The sequence below is a fragment of the Protobothrops mucrosquamatus genome, unplaced genomic scaffold (genome assembly GCF_001527695.2).
Source record: "Protobothrops mucrosquamatus isolate PMUCROS unplaced genomic scaffold, P.Mucros_1.0 scaffold3457, whole genome shotgun sequence".
NCBI classification, from domain to species: domain Eukaryota; kingdom Metazoa; phylum Chordata; class Lepidosauria; order Squamata; family Viperidae; genus Protobothrops; species Protobothrops mucrosquamatus.
Window position 1 is genome coordinate 90,708 of NW_015389435.1, and position 21,316 is coordinate 112,023.

Here is a 21,316-nt window from a genome sequence, read left to right on the forward strand (position 1 = left end):
AGGCATTATTCATTCACAATAGAATGAAAAACTGCAGAACTAGAATTTCCCATTCAAAAATCTGGCAAACATCAAATCCACCCCCACCCCCCAGATCAGAACTGAGCTCCTAGTTCTTTTATCCCGAGGGAGGCAACCTAGAAGTCAACAACAGATAACATCTGGCTACTGGAATTTGCAGCTGAAAGGCTTTTGTGCCCTTTACAATAGCTATGCAAGCAAGCACACATATAGGAGGGCAGGGGTTAGGCTAGAGTCACTAGAGCCTCCTCTTCCCCAATGTTGCCAAAATCCCCCCCAAAAAAATCTGAAGTTACCTCATTGTTTATGACCAGATCCAGCTCTGCTAGATTTTTGACATTTTACAGCCCCACAAAATGTGTTACTTTGGGGGTGAAGTCATTTCATTGCAACTAGCTTTGATTAGTGAAATTCAACAACAACAATAATAATAACAATAATAGATATTACAAGGCCTAGGATGCCTGTCTTTATTTCAGATAAGGATTACAATCTTCCTACATTCCTATGCTGAATATATACCAATAGCCTATTAGGTAGAGAAGGAGCTTGCTTAGTCAAGTTCCTTTCCAATATTTCCATCCAACTTACTTTCTGAAAAAACATTTTCACAACCTAACACCCTTTATTTTGCTGGGCAGTGTCTCCTAATCCCCAGCTAGTAGGGATGTGCATACTGAATGTGTTTCTAAACAGCTGACACAATTTAATTGGCTTGAATTTTTATTCATCTTCATACAGGAGGGATAACAACTTTCAAGCAGTCCAGTGAGTTGTATAGAATGGGGAAATCAGTCAGCTCCCGGTATTGCAAGGAATTGCTTCTAAAAAAGCTAGAAAGGAAATACCTGAAAATAAGAGTATATTTCCCATACTGAATGTTACTGGACACTGACAGGAGCAGGCTAGTGTTCCTATAATAGCAGCAGGCAAACAAAGCAACTGATTTTGCTGTATGAGGTAGGCAACCTCGGCTCTTTTATGACTCATGGACTTCAACTCCCAGAATTCCTGAGTCAGCTATGCTGACTCAGGAATTCTGGGAGTTGAGGTCCATGAGTCATAAAAGAGCCGAGGTTGCCTACCCGACTTATACCATCCAACCATAACTCAAAAGTTGTATTGAAAACTTGTAAAACACTTAAATTTGTAACTCATATTTTTGTCAAATTTATCACTATAGAAAAGTGCTTTCAAAACTATTTATTTTGTTCTTTAACACAAGTGAAAATGTAGGTGAAGTAAAATATTTGAAGTATGTTGTAAAAAATTCTTAAACCTTCTTGTGTAATTCAGAAGTTTAATACTTAGTCTCAAAATAAATTTATCCATTCACTTGCTAAATCTTCTAACTTTTTATTCAAGGCGGATTCATAAAATTTAAGAAAGTTCATCAATTACTGTTTTTGTTAATAAACTCAACAATTATTCCAGCTATTACTATGCCATTCAATAATTTCAAAAAACCTGCCACAGCACCATGCCAAATTTACAGTGAAATTCTTTGTTTCACAAATCCCTTGTATAATCATTTATACTGTAGATGGTAGATGGATTAAGGGTCCCATCTCCATTTAGCTTCTGGAATTAAAAAGATGCCACACAATCTATCAAATTGGAATTGATAGCTATCATCTTTGGAAAGCCAAATAATTGCTCCATTTGCCTGAAAACTGCCACAATAACAAAACATATCTACTAATTCACATCGTTTTTCAGAATAATTTGGCATTTTGGATCTTAAAAGGAACAGAAAGACACTAATCTCTACTGCTTCTTGTTCAAGTCAAGAATATAAGTGAAGCAGTTACATCAGAGGTCCCCAACCTTTTGGGAACCAGGGACCGGTTCCGTGGAGAAAGGTTTTTCCATGGACCGGAGAGTGCATGGTTTTGTGTACTGCCTGCATCCCACAGATGGGGCTTTGCTTGTTTGTGCAAACCGGTTGCTGGCATACCGCGACCCGGTACCGGTCCATGGATTGGGGGTTGGGGACCCCTGAGTTACATCATATATACCTGTCCCATTCCTTAACTGCTTAACTTATATTTTGATCTGTGGGAACTGGGTACAGCAACTGTAATTTTGGGTATCAGGTATAACCACCATTCGTTTAGCACTGCTGCAACTTTGAACATTAATTGAATGAATGGTTGTTAATCAACTGCTTGTAGCCTAACACGAAAACTAAAAGACTACCTGAACGATATAGTTTGGGGCACAGAAATTCCCCTTGCTCCCCCATTTTGGGATCCCCAATTGGGCTTAAGCATTTTGGGGCCCAGTTTGGTTGATTATTGGTAGAGCCGTGCCAGAAATCACTCAGGGATGGGAATCAGGGAATCTAAGGGATCATGCATGGCCAGCGGATGGCAGGGGTGGGAAGAGTACAAATACAAGCTTTTCTTGCATCATCCATTTAGGCTGTTGTTGCTTTAAACTGCTGGCATAGATGACTGGCATTTGGATGAGAAAAGTATGTTTGACCTTTCTTTTAGTTGTCAATTCTTTGAAAAAGACCTTTAGGTTTCTAAATGTCTAATATCAGGTATTGGTAAGATTAAGCCTGTACACATTGCAGCAGTCTGCTAATTTACCATTACAAGCCAATCCTACACCCCCACAAATATAAGGTTGGGAGGAAGAATTCACCATCTAATATCTACTTCTACAGTATCTCCAAGGTAAAGCTTTAATATTTCACATAAATCTTTTTTTCTGAATTATCAGCATTACCCTATTATAAACAGAGAAGGGCAGATGTTTACTATCACATTAGCCACAAACACCACAGATATTAACAAAAAGAATGTAACCCTCAGGCCCAACTTTCTAGTAAATTGCCCACAGCAGTCCTATTCAGCAGGATAAACTGCAGCTGTGTTACAGAGTTGCTGACATCAAAACAAGTTGCATTAATGGAAACAACCTTCACCTGGAACTGCTGAGTCATCCTGGGCTTGGAAATGTCATCTCTTGTGCATTACCATTGATTACACAATTTATGAAATGATTGAAAGCTTCTGTAACCAGTACTTGTGGGGCACTTGGCCAACAGAAGTATGGGATATACTTCAGGGATATACATAGCAATTTGACAGCCATCTTCATCTTTGATGCTTCTATAAGCAACCTTCATCAGAAACATAAGGCTACTAATAAGATACCACTTCTTTGTTTCCCTGTTCTGTACTGCAGGCCCCACTGGGTTATTTTCCAGTTAGTTGCAAACCAAAAGGAAATCAAGCCAGGTCCTACTACTTGATTGCTAAATAATATTTTAAACTCACATAGGCTTAAATTTCTAAGTTGTCATCAACGAGGTGGATTTAAAAAACATACTTGAGAATACAATTGCTAATAAATCTGGGAAGGATGTCTATTAAATTAGTGAAACTGCAATCTTCCATAATATGGTATCCTCCTGAAATTGGTTACTGCAAATCCCATCATTTCCAACTGGCTGGGAGACATAGGAGGTGTGGTTAAACAAATTTAGCAGACACCTGATTGGCATAAACTACAGTGTGTACTTTATGATGAACAGCCGGGATGTAACCATAAGGCTACATCAGCCTTTGAATGTCAAAAGTTCTTTACCCTGACCATTTCCTATCCCAGCAGTCTATTGGGTGAAAAAATAGAAAGTGGGGTTGCAATTAAAAGATTAAAAAAAAATCAGAGATAAAGAAGCTTTTTTATTCTTTAGGAAATGTAGTTCCAGAGGGAGGGAGGGAAGAAAATCTGTGGAGAGAAAATTCTAATGACCATTTTCAGTTGGGTTTCAGCCTTGGTACAGCACTGACTGCAGTTATGGATGGCTGATACTAGCCCTTCTTGATCTCTTGGTAGCCTTTTATACCACAAATTATGGTATCCTTCTGGACTGGATCAGGGGTTTTACAATAGTGAGCTTATGATTGAAGTCATTATTCTTTCTTCCTTTACAGCCAATTTCATTGGGTGCTGGTTTAGAAGGGGATACCCAACCCTACACACTTGCTGTGTGAGGTCTCTCAGGGTTCTTCTCTCTTCCCACTGCTATTCAACATCTATATGAAGCTGTTGGATAAGGTCAACTACTAACATGGGGTTGGGTATCATACCTGGATCTGGAATGTCCACCAATAATTCTGGATGATATTCCCTTCCTCAGATAGAACTGGTTTATTTGTTGATGCTTATCTTTTGGGATTGTGTGCTTAAAAATGCACATGATCTTCAACTTTCAGTAATGAAAATCAAGGAGCACAATGATAAAAATGGAAATGCAAGGGGAATGCATATGCTAATTTTCTACTAATTTAAATCCTTCATGAGTCTTGATGTTACTAATCAAATGTCCAGCTTTTCACACTCATAAATTTAATTCTACATCTGTAAAATGTAAACCACATAAATTCCAACTTGCATTTTTCACCACCAGGACTGTTACTTCACACAGATGCACTGAGACAGAATCCTCAACAACAATGTTCATTTGGTAACTGCGAGCTTCCTAGTTCAAGAGATTTCTTTAATGAGAGGCCCAGTTTATCCCATCTGGAAGCAAATGAAGCCCTTATATACATGTAGTCCTCACTTACTGACTGCAGTTGTGATCTGCAACTCTATTGCTAAACCGTCTGGTTGTAATGTGAAAAATGATGTGACCGCATCTGAGTTACAATGGCAATTTGTCAATTCCAGCTGCACTCATTAAATGAATCACCATTGGTCATTAAGTGTGACTTCATGTGAATAAGTTTTACATCTTCCTGCAGGCTTCCCCACTGACTTTGCTTATTGGAAGCTGGCAGTACAGATGGCAAATGGTGATCATGTGCTATGGGATGTCCTAACTGTCTCAAATTTGTCAGTTGCCAAGTGTCCGAATTGAGATCCTGTGACTGTGGGGACAATGCAATAACCAGTCATTCAATACCATTGTAACTTTGACAGACTCAAAGTGAAGACTACCTATATTATTCTCCAAGGCAAGGGTTCCTAAACATTTTGCAAGTCACAAGTCCCTTTGTGTGTAATCTTCATATAGAGACCTCATCTAAAAATCCAAACACCAAAAATGAACAATGAAAAAAATACAACGGGACTTTGGGAAAGCTGGATTTATTGTAAAGATGTAACTAAAAGTTCTTCTCACCTCCCGTGAACGCTATATGCAGGGTTAGTGAAAGAACCTCACAATTTGGGAAAGTTTGCTCTAGAGCAGTGTTTCTCAACCTTGACAATTTTAAGGCATGTGGACTTCAACTCCCAGAATTCCACAGCCAGCAATGCTGGCTGTGGAATTCTGGGAGTTGAAGTCCACATGCCTTAAAATTGTCAAGGTTGAGAAACACTGCTCTAGAGTTTAGGGTGAGATATCCCCAAATAAATAAGTCCCAAGTCTAATATCTATCTCAGCTATTTATCGCTCAAAAAAAAAATAAAAAATAAAAAATCGAATTAAGTATCTGGGCCGACGTCCCCATTTACTTTTAAGTCAGCTTCCCAAGAGTTTATTAGGGCGTTTGCTTCTACGCACAGACGCGCGGAATTCTAGCCGCGGCTTACTTCTAAATAAAGAAAGAAACGCGATCAAGTCAGAGAGAGAGAGACTTTCAAAGGTAGCAGTTAGCGAAAAAGACAGCGGCCACGGACCATTGTCAAGCAGACGCTCTTATTATAGCTCGAACTATTATTATTTCAGTTTAGCACAGGGCGCCACCAAACCACGTGCCGGTCGGTGCTGCAAAGTGGGAAAGGACTTCTATTTTTACGGTAAGGTCACTCAGGGACAGGGGACTTCCTCGACCAGCCTCTGGTATCCCCCCACGTCAGGCCGTTCCCCCACATGCCCTCTCCCAAGAGAGGACAGACCCCTATTAGAGACACCTGCTGGGCAGCCTCTCCAAAGCGGGGCAAAGGGCGGCGTCGCCGGCACATTCCCCCATCGCAGTCCTCGCCCGAGCCAATCTCTTCCACCTAGCGCTTTCCTTATTAGCCCATCCTGCAAAAGCGAAATTTGCTGGCGATGTTTTTGATCCCCTCGCCGAAGACAGCCGCGCCTGAGAAGGAGCTGCACCAAGCGCCCACCGACGCCAGACCCGAGTTGGGGGCAACACCTGGGCGCTGTGCAAGGAAAGTCTGCGGCACCCGCGTCCCCGGCGCAATACTCACACCTGGCAGGGGCGCGCGCTGCTGCCACGACGGCGCGCGCCTTCTCTCCAGCCCTGGTAAAATTTCCTCCTCTCCTCCTCCTCCTCCTCCTCCTCCAGCAAGCGGGCGCCTGCTAGTCTGAACCTCCCCGCGCTCCGCTCATTCTCCCTCTGGCTGTTTCACTCCGGGCTCGATTGGTTTCGCTCGCGCCAGCTTCGGAGCAGGTGCTACGCAGGCGCAGAGGTAGAATGCCGAGCAGGACCAGGAGAGAGGCGGGGCCGGGGGTGTGTCTGGGCAGCAAAGTACAAACCGGAAGTTTGTGCGCAGGCGCAATGGGGGAGTGTGTGTGCGCCTAAGTCGATCTTGTAGAGCAGCAGCCATGGCTGGTTCAACGCCGGGGCTGGTGGGGAGGCTGCGGCATTTGTGTTACCGGTATCAGGACTACGTGAAGCGGCATCCAGCGGCCACTGCTCAGCTGGAGAGCACCGTGCGCGGCCTCTCTTACTTGCTGCCAGGTAGGAGGGACGAGCACAATTGCAGATGCCCCCGGGCAAGCTTTCTGTATCCATAGGCTGTCATACGAAAAGGTGGTTGAACTTGTATTTTGGCTCCCTTCGAATCCCAAAATGGGATTCAGGCTCAGCATTTCTAACTGTTCGGCAATAGGCAGACGTCTGGCAGGTGAAGCTTTTTTAACCCTGGAATTCTAGTGTTGGAGAAGGCTTCACCTGTTGGATTTCTTACTGTTTTTTTAAAAAATGCCCAGCAGGTTTGCCAGGAAAAAAGGTAATAGCCACAAACGACAGGGGAAAAATAAACAATACTGCGGTCCTTCTCTTAAATCTTTCAATTGGCCCTGGATTTGAAATAGTGATTTGGAGAATGATTTTGGCACTTTTTAAAATTACTTTTCCTTTTAATTAGTTGCAGAGCTTGATCTCAATTGAAGTGGCTCTTTATCTCTCTGTCCTCAACTATTACAGATATGTTAAATGTCTGCAGCTCAGTGCTGTGGAAACTGCAGGTTTCAATCTCTTAACTTGGCAACCTCTTTCGAAATTGTTTGCATTGTGCTTGGTGCTGCTGGACAGGTCTGGTCTCTTAATGACTGTGGTCACAGCTTGGAAGTTTAATTTCTTTCCATTCCACATGAAGGGTCTTAGGAAATAAAAGCATAATCCATCTGAGCAGCACTTCATTCATTGAGTATGAAATCAAGATCATTCCCATTCATTTGTCCATTATCTAATATTTTGAAGTATGTGGCTTTTGAACAGGGAGATTGTCTTTATTATAATTAACATTAATTAATGGTGAGAGTGCCTAAGTGTAAGATCAATATGCTGAAGTAGTGGTTGCTAATAACAACATGCTGTGTGTGAATGCAGAGAGACGCAGAATGTGGCCCATTTGTTGGTCTGTTGATTACAGGTAGTCCTTGACTTATCACAACAATTGAGTGAAAAGTTATGTTACTAAGAACCCAGCTCTAAATTGCCATTTTGAAGTTAGGTAATTGGAACTGTGCACAATATCCCTAATGTGAAAGTAATATTAATGTATGCAAAGGCATTGTGACTCTTGATATTTTATTTTGGTTTGCTCCTCTACCCATAATAATTGTTTTCTTCCTATTTAACTATTCAGCAAAGTTTTCAGACCTTTTCTTTAAATAATTATAACCAATTCATATTTAACAGTAAATATGTAAAACTGATACATTTTAAAAAGCTTTTGAAGACCAAATTCCAAAGTCAGGGTGCTATTATAGAGAAGACACTACCTCTGTTGATGGTGGAATAGATACAAAACAAGGACAAAAGAAGTAAATTATAGATAATTTCATAGAGAGGGGCCTTTTTTTAGAATAGAAGTAAATCTGAATAAGAAAAAAAAATGCCAGTTCTTTGGTCAATGCTCATCAAGGAAACCATTGTTTTTAAACTATTTTTGAGGTGAGGTTTTAGTGATTTTAATGTTGGAAGCTGCTCCATTCAGTTGCCCCAATCCCTTTAAAGGGATTAAAGGGTCGTAAAACAAAACAAAAAAAATGCCTAGATTCTAGCTGCCTTGAATCACCATGTGTGAGTTGGGGAACCATATAAATTTGTTTAACAAATTTCTGATTATATTGATCCATATGGTCTTTGTTATATATGTTAGATGCAGTGTAAAACCTTAGATTACAGTTCAAAAATATTATGACACAGGAAAGCATGGACTAATGATCTGTTAGAAGTCTATGAAAATATATGTTTTCCATTGTAGATGAACCTGTCATACTGCTTTGAATTAGTTAAGCGTATATATAATTCAGAATAGATGTGGGAAATGTAGTTGGGCAATACGTTGGATAACTGTTGCTTCACAGCTGCTCCCTCAAAACTCTTTCATTGACTGTTCATGAATAGTAGCTCAGGTTTCATTTGTACTTATTTTTACAGGTCGATTTTCTGATTCTCATGAGCTGTCTGAACTTGGTAAGTAAAACTGCTTTGAGGTTCTAAAATAGTAAAATATCATTGGGTTCTCTCAGAAGTCCGTATGGGATTGCATTAGTGGGGAAAATATACATGCTTATTGCATGTCCTGGGTTATTAAATAACTTCTGAAGGTTTTAATGTAGAATATAGATTTTGACTTTAAAAACTGGACTGGACAGCCATTTGTAGAGACTGGACAGCCATTTGTCTGAAATGGTATAGGGTTTCCTGCCTGAGCAGGGGGTTGGACTAGATGACCTCCAAGGTCCCTTCCAACTTTATTATTATTATTATTATTATTATTATTATTATTATTATTATTATTATTGTTGTTGTTGTTGTTGTTGTTGTTGTTGTTGTTATTACTACTACTACTATTACTATTCAGTTTCTAGCTTGCAGCTGAGTTGGCGACAGGGTCCGTGTACCTCCAGTACCTTGAGATCAGATTGCTAAAATTGAGTGCCAAAATGTAACTTTCAATAGCAGAAGTTTTGGTTTCCCTCCATACAAAAACATTAAGGTGCAAATGATAGCAGGAGGCTTCTGGGAGGCAGAATGCTCTCATTTCCACTTTTAATTTATATGCCAAAAACAATGTAATTGTCAGAACTCATGTTATCAAAATCTAGCTATTTCAGTGCTAACATTTGATAGCACAATTAGAATTTGAAGTGTTGGAGTTCTCTATATCAGCGGTTCTCAACCTATGGGTCGCGACCCCATTTGGGGTCGATCGACCATTTCACAGGGGTCGCCAAGTAAGGCTGTCCGCCATTTTTTTCCCCTTTTCCGGCGGGTGCCTTACCTCCCTTGGGCTGGGCCAGCTGGTGGTCGGCCTGCTCCGTCTCTGCCGCTTGCCAGCTACGCCTCGGCCGGCGCAGGGGGTGGAACCACGCATACGCGGCACTCCCGGGCAGGGAAAGTCCTCGACTTACGACCGGTTGGGTAGTCCTCGACGTACGACCAGTTTAGTCCTCGACTTACGACCGGTTTAGTCCTCGACTTACGACCGGTTGGGGGTCGCGGCATTAAAAAGGTTGAGAACCACTGCTCTATATGGTACTAGGTTTCCATCATTCCCAATTTCTATAACTACAGATCATACAGATCAAATTTGGTATATATTATATTCCAATGCATTTTAAGAGTACTAGTTGGGAGAAGGCTGTCTTAAATAAGGTATCTATAAAATTTAAAAAAATAATCCTTTGAGTCAAGTTTGACCACTGGTAACTATATGAATATAGTCTCATTGTATGGTAGTGGTTTGACCTTTTTCCGTCCGGGATTGTTTTTGACTTCCCAGTCTAGCTTATAACTCTGATCTATCTTGGAGGTCTTTCATCCAAGTAGTAACCAGGCCTAGTCCTACTTAGCTTCCAAGTCCAGACAAGGTCAGTCAGCTGCCTAATGAAATATTTAATTCAGCACTGCTGTAAAAAAAAATTCAGATTGTCACTGAAAAAAATGATAAAAGAAAATGGCAAGAAATATTATTTTTGAACAATTTTATATATAAATCCATATTTATATGATCATTCCTAGAAGAGGACTATCTGATCCCATTCTTTACCATTGCCCAACTTTGTAAGATATATCTCAGTTTAATAAGCTGCAGGCCATTCATTCTCCTTTTATGCTGGGCTCAGAAATAGTTGCTTTTCTAGTAAAGATAATTTTTCACTTTGTCTCTTACAGTATTAAAAGTCACCTTCAAAATATGGCTTCTGGTTTGCACTGAAGTCATTAATCTCAGTTTTCAAAAACTGTAATAACTGATCCAAGGCTACAGTTACAGTTATTACAGACCAGAGTTACAACTACAGTTATTACAGACCAACAAACCAGTTTCAGTTATTACAGACCAATGTTTTTTTCATTTAATCATATAGAGCAACTCTAACATTATGTCTTATGCTTGCTTCATATTTGCCATGATGCAATCATTTGAATGTAGCCAATATTTGAACGTAAGCTAGAAAGTTGAGAAATAAACAATTTCAAGATAGCGTTAATTGACTTCTTTCAATGTGATGGGTGTGGCGAGAAATGCATATGCTTGTACAATTGTATTTTCAAAATAATGAAATTATAATAGCTTCATTCCTTGCTACACAAATATCTAGCACAGCGTAATCTGTTCATTCATATTTTCTTGAGAACATAAAGTTTTCCATCCTAAAAGAAGGAATTTCTTGTCCTCTGCAAAAACTCTTAAGATCTTTGTGTTCCTCAATCCTTAATTGTTTTTGTTTGATATGTAGCCTAGAATAAGGTATCAGTGTGGGTTTCTTGACCTAAATTCTGTGTTTTGTCCATGATAAGTTTCAAACTATTTAAACTTATTATTGTTCATCAAATACCAAGAGCAATTCAAATAATTTTAAATTATCTTTAAAATTTTTGTTAGTATTTTTGTTTCAGAATGATTGTGTTATTGATTTTTCTTTTATTTCTTAGCCTATTTATGTCTGATCTATATTAATAGTTCTGAGGCTTGGATAAAATGAATAAAAAACAATATAACAGTATAACAAATGTAATGAAACCAGTATTGTACTTGTTTGGCCCAGGCAAGCAACAGTGCCCCATAAATAGGTTACCACCACCAAGATCTTCTCCCATTTCTATGTAATATTCTTCTCATAGAGAGAGTCAGAGAAGTGAGCTGCTAGCAGATTTAATTTGAAAGATCAAGGACACAAACAGTCTATGACTCTTTTAGTTACTCCTATGAACCTGGTGAAGTATGTTCCATAACATATTTAGTCTTTCTTGAAATTCTAGCAAAGCTCTGCAGAGTTAGGATTTTGCTTGAATTTGCAATTTGGCTCCCGATGTCATTTCAGAAATGTTTATGCTTTTGCATCACAGAACCTATTATCAAAATTAGGGCTATTTTGAAAGGGAGTTGTGAATTAATGCACTCTGTTCCTTTGCTTGGCTCCTATGGAAGAAAGCCAAAAAATGACCAAGACTCATATTTCAGAGGAAATGCAAAAGTAACAAGAATAACTGATTTGAATACAACGTGGGCTTTGAAATAAAAGTATTGTTAAGTCAGCGATCTCTTCATTTTTACTTTTTACTTTTATTCCTTTTTTATTACATTCCCCCTCCCCAAATTTTATCTTCCCTTTCTCAGTATATTCTGCCTCCGGTCTGCTGGTCCTACTCAATGACTGGATTCTTCGAAAGGAGCTGCAGCAATCCCTCCCAGTGGTAAGAAAGTTTTGCAGGCCAAAGGAAGTTATTGTGAGCGATTTCTTGTATTTTGTCGTCTTGATACTTTGACTCTGAAACTTCTACCTAAATTAAATTTGGGCTGTTGATCTTTTTGCTTGCAACTTTTAGCATGATAGATGATGAAGATTACTGTAGGGTTCAGCTCCTCAAAGGTTTAGAGCAGCCCGGCCCAATTTATAGAAGGGAAAGGGCCATATTGTTAAATTAAAAATCATTGCCTAAAGAATACAGGGTAGTCCTCGTCTTAGAACCACAATTGAACCTAAAATTTCCCTTGCTTAAACAAGGCGGTTGTTAAAGGAATTTTGCCCCATTTTTTTTCTTACCACGGCTCTTAAGGAAATCCCTGCAGTTGTTAAATTAGTAACAAGGTTGTTAAGTGAATCTGTCTTCCCCATTGACTTTGCTTGTCAGAGAGTCTCAGAACGTGATCACATGATCCCAGGACACTGCAATTGTCATAAATACTTGCCAAGTGGCCAGGTTTTGATCACGTGACCATGGGGAATGCTGCACAAATCATAAGTGTGAAAAACGATCATAAGTCACTTTTTTCAGTGCCGAATGGTCGGTCACTCAATGAATGGTTTAAGTCAGTTATGGCGACCTTTTAGAGACTCAGTGCCCAAACTGCAACTCAAAACCCACTTATGTATTGTCGGGTGCTGGGTGGGCGTGGCTGCGGTGGTAACGGCAGACTGGGTGGGACTAAAAAGTTCAATCAATCAATTCCAACATTGCGAGATCTTTTTTTTTCCTGCGAGAAGTTGAAATTGATTGATTGATTGAACCTTTTTTTTTTTTGCACATGGCGGCGGAGGCCTAAAGTGAAAAGGTTTTATAAAACCCAGCTGGGACTAGGACTGGGGCGATGGCGCAGGACTGGGGTGATGGCGCACGCGCCCACAGAGAGGACTCTGCGTGCCACCTGTGGCACGCGTGCCATAGGTTTGCCACCACGGGTTTAAGTCAAAGACTACCTATACCTGTTTAGCAACTGGCCAGAGTAGCAGCAGCACTGGTGTTGTCAACAAGGCCTGGAGGTGTGAGAAGCTCTTGATGTTGCATCTTTTGGGATGGTGGGTGAATTTATTAACTTTTTAAAGAACCCTAGTGGGTCACACAAGGGGGTTCCTTGGTGGGCTGCATGTTGTGCAGGCCTGATTTAGACTAACGAGAGAAGATGTGATCTGAACGGAGTCCTCGGTGCTGTCTGAGCTTGGCTGTTTCTTTGCAGATGTTCCGTTACCCAAGTAGGTGCACTGAAGATGTTACTAGTTGGGTAAAGAATGTCTGCAAAAAAATAATAATAATAACAAACTTGGAGAGCAGCCAGGATTCTGCAGTTCAGCCCTGAGCTGCAGATAATTCTCCTCTATTAGGGATCCAGTGCTTGGATTCAAATGGCAAATGAGGAAGCAGTGAAACTGACTTTCTTTGCTGGGGAGATAAAAGGGATTTCTTTTCCTCCTAGCGAAAGGAGGCAAAGAAGACCCTCAACATCTCTGCCTTCCTCATTTAGGCCAGGGGTTTGCAACCTTGACAACTTTAAGACTTGTGGACTTCAGCTCCCAGAATTCCTCAGCCAGCTATGCTGGCTGAGGAATTCTGGGAGCTGAAGTCCACAAGTCTTAAAGTTGTCAAGGTTGCAAACCCCTGATTTAGGCCACCAACAGTAAGAATGCACCAATATTAAGCAGCAGGTCAGCTGATGGGAACAGAGGAATCTGCAGTGTGCAGAGATACAGCTTCCTAAGTATCACCTGTCACTTTAAGAACCTCTCCATGTCCCTGCCACAAAGATCTGGCATGCAGGTCCCTTCCCCCCCCCCCATGCTGACAAGTGGTTGAAATAAGATGAGTCAGACCGAGCACAGGTAGTTAAAGTTGAAAGTCCCACATACCACCCCCAGCAGATCACCTGGTTGCTTTTGGATGGAAGTGCTGGACACATTGCACCCTCATTTCTCACAACAGTTGCCTCTGCAGGGTAGAAAGGATGTGTGGAGAGAGAGAAAGTAACCAGCCTAACTTTTGTAAGAATTACCAGGTCTGATGCTTGCATGAAAGAAAGCTTTATTAAGAAAACAGCATTATGATAGGCACTTAACATCTGTCTGCAAGTAATGGGTATTGTCTGTTTTCCTCCATTATGAAAAAAGAGCAGCTCCACAGGTCAGAGAAAAGGAAAAAATACAATAGAAGAGATGAGAGCCTGAGAATATTAGTCTAACCAATAGGAGACCTGTTACCCAGAGATATAGAAGTAACTCAGACAAGGAAAGGGCATAGAAAAGCAGAGTCTTATCTGCTAACCATCTCTGTGTCTATTGGCTGTAGTGATCAGTGGCTTTATAGATGCAGAAAGCTGGTGTATCCAGTGTTCAAAATACTGAGAATTAAAAGAAAAACCAGTGTTTTACTATACATTGAAGCTAGTCATACTGAGTCATCTCACAGGCTTGTTTGCCTTTCCTGTATAGCCACTTTCCCAGCAGAAATTGCTAACATGGCTGAGTGTTCTCGAATGCCTGGAGGTCTTTGCCGAGATGGGAACTGCCAAGGTGTGGGGTGAGAATGGCCGGTGGGCCACTATTGTCCTCATCCAATTAACCAAGTGAGTGTTGAACGTAGAGATGGGGAATCCAAGGCTGCTTGGCCTCTTATCAAAATGCATTTGATTGGCAAACAAAAGAAACAGGGTCTTTTTATTGATAGATCCTGAGTGCTTATAACTCAAGTAGACTGATTGTGTGGCATGCATAGTATAAACCACACGGTTTTTACAATAAGTTCGGAATAAGTTTGGGCTCTTGTCAAATCTACTTGATTTTTATTTCTGTCCAAAATAGTATGTAAACTTTCTGCATGATAAGTGACTATGATTTTATATAAGCCTCCTAATTTTCACTATCCCAAAACAGTTTCCAAGAATGACCACAGGGTCAAGATGTTGGGAGTGTCTGCCAACACTGATGCTCCTTTAGCATCTTGATTGTGAAATTGTGTGCCTTCGTTGCTTATAACCGTGCCTTGCTCTGACCCGCAGAGCCATTTTGCGCCTCCTGCTCTTGCTGTGGTACAAAGCTGGTATCCAAACCTCTCCTCCCATTGTACCATTGGACAGGAGACAATCACTGTATCAGAAAGGTGAGTCAAAACCAATTAGTTAATCAGCATAATCAAGGGGAATGGAAGATGTTCTGGATGTTATTGAATTATTGTTGTGTCCTCCAGTCTTCCAAATAACCCATACTTGGATAATATCAGCAAAAATATTTTGTGGGTTTTTTGTATTACTCTATATTAAATATTCATTTCCAATATTTAGTTCAGGCCTGAAATAAATGCATTTATTTGTGTCCATGCAGGGACATGGCTATTAAAGAGAACATCATAGTTACAGTAGTTATTCCACATTTTTGCAATCATGTATTTTTCCATTTGGGGAAAGTTTAGAAGGAAATAAAAGGACTTATGGTGAGATCACTACTGAACAAAAATATCGTTAGCACAGTTCTATTTATTCACCGAAAAGATAAGTTTGACCTGACCAAGGAGCTGAATCTCAGTGTTCTGAAAAAGTAAGCATAGCTGCATTCTCACAGACTCCTTTGTAGATGGTTAAGGAACGTTCAGCTCTACTTTGCCATCCCATTTTGAGAAGAAAAGACCCTACTATCTAAAGATGAGAGCAAATGCTTAAGGGGATTGTTGTAGGCAATTTCTGAATAAATAGCCCAGGACAATCAACTTCTGTTTATTGCTCATATTTGTATACTATACACTCAGGGTAAACCCACAGAGAAGTTGCCTTGAAGTTCTTTTCTTTTAGCACAGATGAGGAGGACTTCTGGAGCCTCATTCTTCAAAGTAGGCATACTAGAAAGTTTGAGCAACATTTTCTGGGGACATGTCTAGATCTGCTCAGCGGTCTGCAGAGTTTTCCATTCCATTTGGAATATTGTGTATCTCCATGCCTATTCTTGACTGGGGCCTGACTGTGCTACTGGATCATCTCAGTGGGAGAATTGTGCCCTCCTCTGATTGTAGCCTTACATAGCTATCTTTTGACAGCTCTGGAAGCCAGCTTAGTAGGAAAAGAACAGATCTTTGTGGGGAAGCGCTGTAGTCGTGTAGTGCGGTCTCTCGAAAGTAGTAAGTATCATTCTAGCTTGCTTTTTTTGATGTACGTATGACTTTTTCTGGCCAAACATCTCGCTGGTTGCTGATAAATATCTTTTGTCTTAATTTCAGCCCCTTCCCTGCACTCTAGACATTGGGGTGAGCCTCAGCAACGTGAGGAAAAGCAGAACCAAAGAGCAATGGAGAGCAGCCAACTATCAACACCTTTGGGCAACCAGGAGACACTTGCTGAATCCATCTTTGTTACCCGTCCATTGTTGCACTGTATCCTATTTTGATTTTCAGTGGTTCTTGTAGTCTGTTCTGTGTACCACTAGAGAGAGCTACAGCCTTAGTATAAATTGTTCTAGTTCAGAAGGGTGCTTATTTCCAGGCAGGCTCTAGATTTTGTTTTAGTTATCATTAGAGATACAGAAAAATACAGCATACTCCATTCAATCCTCCAGGGAAAGATTGAAGGCAAACGAGGTCCAGGCAGAAGAAGAACATCGTGGCTTCAAAATCTAAGGGACTGGTTTGGACAAAACTCAGCAGCACTTTTTCATGCGGCTGCTGATAAAAACAGGATCGCCAACATGATCGCCAACGTCCGATAACGGATATGGCACAAGAAGAAGAAGAAGAGATACTACATGGTGAAGCAGTGAGGAATAAGATAGTTGTATTGATTTTAGATATTTGCAAACCATATTTTAGGATAGACTATGTTAAAAGGTCTTGTACAGTGTATGGTCACTGAGAAATAAAATCCATTTTCTTTGGTGGAGCTGTCTCCCAGATCAACAAAGCTCACCTAATCACATAGAAGTAAAATTAAGAATATCACCCAAAATATAGCAGCTTTTGCATCCTATGCTACCAAGGAACATGTATCTTTATATATATATTGGTACCTTGCTCAATAGTAGTAACAGTGAGAGAGATCTCGGAGTCCTAGTTGACAATCACTTAAATATGAGCCAGCAGTGTGCTGCAGCTGCCAAAAAAGCCAACACAGTGCTAGGTTGTATTAACAGAGGGATAGAATCAAGATCATATGAAATGCTAATACCACTTTACAATGCCTTGGTAAGGCCACACTTGGAATACCGCATCCAGTTTTGACCACCACGATGTAAAAAAGTTGTTGAGACTCTAGAAAGAGTACGGAGAAGAGCAGCAAACATGATTAGAGGACTGGAGGCTAAAACATATAAGGAACGGTTGCTGGAGTTGGGTATGTCTAGTTTAATGAAGAGAAGGACTAGGAGTGAAATGATATCAATGTTCCAATATTTGAGGGACTGCCACAAAGAAGAAGGAGTCAAGCTATTCTCCAAAGCGCCTGAAGGCAGGACAAGAAGCAACGGATGGAAACTAACCAAAGAGAGAAGCAACCTAGAACTAAGGAGAAATTTCCTGACAGTTAGAGAAAATAAGGGTGGTTTTTTTTCCCAGTGCCTCTTAATTTTTAATGGGAAGAAATTGAAAATAGTTGTTGAGGGAGGGAGCAACAAAAGGGAACTGGACCTTTGCAGTATTTTTTTTTGGGGGGGGATCCATAGTACTTCTCCATTGATTTTCATCCCTTCAGTTTCTTCTGATATTTTATTTAACATAACTCTGGTTATAATTCAGCCTGCCTGGATTTGAGATTTTCTGTGAGCGGTTCCGTTTCCTCTTGCTTCTTTGTTCCTTAATGTTTGTTTGAAGTATTGGGTTTAGCAGTGTGGGGACAAAAGTCTTGGAAACCCTGGCTTCTGTCAGGCATCTTGGATGTTGCAAGGTCAGTTTGGAGAAAAAGCAGTCTTAGTTAAGTTTTATTTTTACCTCTTCTTATAGCATAAATTTTAATTTCCACTTAATAATACCTTTGGTCCCAGCTGAGAGAGGACAAACTGCACTTCCTTGAGAGGCTGGAGAACTTTGTTTATTCAGTTTAAATCCTGCTCTTCTTTTCAAGCAAGTACACAAGGTAGCTAAACAAAATTACAGACATAAAACATTTTTAAAAGTTAATTTTAAACTTAAAAATTAGAAGTTTGATGAAGGACATGCTGTTTAGCTGCTCTTCTAAATGCAGATAGAGTGAAAACTAAATACTGCTTTTCTTTTTTTTTTTGTAGTAGTAGTTTCTTTTTATATTTTTGAGAAGGTGGAAACTGTCTTTAATTTGAAGTTCTGAAACTTTTATGATTAAAAACATATCCTTGAAATCGACAAATAGCAAACAGAAAATTAAAAGGAATGCTTTAGATCAAACAGCAGGGCTGTGGTCTTGTTGCTCTGAAGCTGTTAACTGGGAATGGAAGAGAAGTTTTTCTCTCTGAAAAACTGAAAGTAACTATTGCAATACGATTGCGAGAATGCCCACAATCATATAAAATACCTTTGAATCTCCTTGTATTTTCCTCCCTATAGCTTGAGTTTACTGAGTGAAAAGAAAGATCTCAACAAACGTGAACGAATGGAGCTGAAACGCCGGACTGTCCTGCTACTATATTATCTACTAAGATCCCCGTTTTATGACAGATACTCTGAGTAAGTCTGCCAGCTTCTGCAGAAACAAATGTCCTCTTGACTACTTATATAAGTAAATATACAGGACAACAATTTCTGCCTAAGCCAAATTGAGATCATACATTTTTGGATGGCCAGAAGCATTAGAAGCCAGTTAAGAAAGGAGCACCATATCTGTAGAGTTCTCTCTCTGGAGAAGAGAGAAGGAAGGAGGCCATCCTTGGGTACCTTCTCAGGCTCTGGCCCCAAGCTCCCCACTTGGGGCAGCCTTTGCTAAAGACAATGCATTCACCCAGCTGCTTCCTCTGCCATTGCCAGCATGAGGACTCAAGGTATATGGAGCATCCATCTGCATCTCATCAGACGGTCAGATGCCAAATGCACCAAGAGAAGCTCCATCCTCCCTATTCCTTGGCACTTCAACTCTTCCCTCCAACACTAGTCTCCATTTTTTTTTCCTGCTGCCAAGCACAAAAGTGGCTTTTTAGGCACCTTAGAGTCTCTCAAAACCAACACATCTGTTTTTGTCTCAAGGCAAACCGGAACCATCTCTGCTTCAGAAAGTCCCTTTGCTAATGGCAGAGTCCCCAGATTTGTCCTTAGAGAATAGAAGGCTATCCTAAGATCTATTCCTGGAGTCACTATGGCTTGAGCTACTAGCAGCTACTGATGTTATTATTAGCACCACTATACTTCATGGGGGTCTTGCACAAGCAATTATTTTAGACAGACATGGTTTGAGAAGGCAGAAATGTAAAGGCCTGTGAAATCTGTGACCTTGCTGTGGTTTCAAGAGAGCATTTGTTGTTGGAAAAGAAGCCACTAACCTCTTTTCCTTCTTCCCCCCCCCCCCCCATATGCCTTTGTAGGGGCAGGATCCTCTTTCTTCTGCGCTTGTTGGCGGATTATGTTCCTGGCGTTGGCCTAGTGACTCGTAAGTAGAAGCCTGCAAGGTTTGGTTGTTTTTCACAGATAGTTTTCATCTTCTTCTTGTGCCATATCCGTTATCAGACGTTGGCGATCATGTTGGCGATCCTGTTTTTATCAGCAGCTGCACAAAAAAGTGCTGCTGGGTTTTGTCCAAACGTCCCTTAGATTTTGAAGCCACGATGTTCTTCTTCTGCCTGGACCTCGTTTGCCTTCAATCTTTCCCTGGAGGATTAAATGGAGTAGGCCGTATTTTTCTGGGTGTCGCATCACATGTCCGAAATATTCTAATTTTCGTTTTTTAATTGTTTTGATGATTTCCCTTGGCTTTCCCAGGAGGCTTATCACCTCCTCATTTCTGATCTTGTCAACCCAGCTTTTTCATCAGTGAAGGAAATCATGAGGATGGAGTCCCATCTTCTTTGTATGCTTGTCTGAAGAATCTCTGTATAATTCCACGAGGGAGAGTTGAAATGACTGTAGATGAAGGCAAAGTTGGAAAAGTTGAGCTTGTTTGACGTTGCCACTGAGGAATTTGAAATTCTCCCCAGAATCTCTAGTTGGCTGCTCACTTAGTTATGTTGACACTGAGACATAGGACTTGTTTTATCAGGCTTGCTTAGTGGAAGATGCCTGCTATGTGCAAAACCTTTGCCATTATTTTGTTAACATATCTGCAACCAGGGGGGTCAAATGTTATGGATCTAGCATCTGGAATATTCTGGGCAATATCTAGAAATGCAGATAGATACGTGAATAAGATCAGTGCATTACATTCAGGATTACCCCCACCCTCCCGTAAAACTATTACTTTTAAAAAAAAATCTGGCTGAGTAATAGGAACCTAGAAACTGGTAGGGATTTATGACTTCCTTGACATTTCTATCACATCACCTGCCAGCCTGCTATACAGACTAATTTAGGGGGTTAAGAAGTGATCTTGTGTATTTAGTACTTGGTCAACTCATTTCAGTTTGCCCTCTTTTTTTTCTATTGTCAAGGCTCTTGGCTAAACATAAAAATCAGGTGGATTTTTTCTCGACAGGATAATTTAAAGGCTCTGGGAGGGAAGGGCATCACGAACAGCAAATTTTGGGAATTCAGTCAGCAACTTGCTGCTTTAAAATTTCTCTCCCTCTTTATTTCCTTCAATTTCAGGACCTTTGATGGATTACTTGCCAGCCTGGCAGAAAATTTATTTCTATAATTGGGGCTGATCTGGCTTCAGCTTGAACTACTATACAACCCAGAGAAGATTCGAGCTGAAAGCTTGTGCTGACAGAGTGACTTTATATGGAGGAAAACAATCATGAGACTTGGGGGAAGAGAAGGGGCAGCAGCACATCTCTCTATGACTTGTATTAATGGTTTTAGGGAGAAGAATAAGGCTTCTTCTGACTGTTTTTTTTTTTTTTTTAAAAAATGCCTTCCTGTAAGTGCTACAAAGACGGCTTAAAATGTGTATGCTGTTTCTTTCCTCTTTGGTAATAACTGGTTTCAAAGCATGGGGACTTGGGTTGGGAGGGATGCAGAACTCTTTTTGTAAGCATTTTGTACATTAATGTGGATTAATAAAGCCAGGGGACTGCGGTGCCTTTGGGCTAATTGGTCTGGTCTCTTGAATGCTCAGTCATGAACTGCAGGAATTAAACCGATGGGAAGCAGAAGAATTTCAAAGCAATGCTAGGAGATGGACAAATGAGTGAAATGTTGAATTGATTGTATTGTTTCATTTCCGAACAAATGAAGGAAATGAAAACTTGGCAAAAGCCCGCCCTTGCCTCGTCTTTTGAACTCTGCGCGTTCAAAAATAAGTTGTTGCCGGTCTTTATGCAAACCAGTGTGCCTTT

The 21,316-nt window shown here is 40.5% G+C and overlaps 1 protein-coding gene across 1 annotated transcript; it reads left to right on the forward strand.

Moving 5' to 3' along the window:
* Window positions 1-6,500: 6,500 nt before the first annotated feature.
* PEX16 (peroxisomal biogenesis factor 16) lies at window positions 6,501-21,070 on the forward strand. Its single transcript, XM_015827046.1, has 11 exons — window positions 6,501-6,677; window positions 8,607-8,642; window positions 11,794-11,870; window positions 14,378-14,511; window positions 14,944-15,044; window positions 15,972-16,052; window positions 16,152-16,304; window positions 17,733-17,805; window positions 18,441-18,560; window positions 19,409-19,473; window positions 20,625-21,070. The coding sequence occupies exons 1-11, from the start codon at window positions 6,542-6,544 to the stop codon at window positions 20,681-20,683; spliced, it is 1,035 nt and encodes a 344-aa protein (XP_015682532.1). The 5' UTR covers window positions 6,501-6,541; the 3' UTR covers window positions 20,684-21,070.
* Window positions 21,071-21,316: the final 246 nt, after the last annotated feature.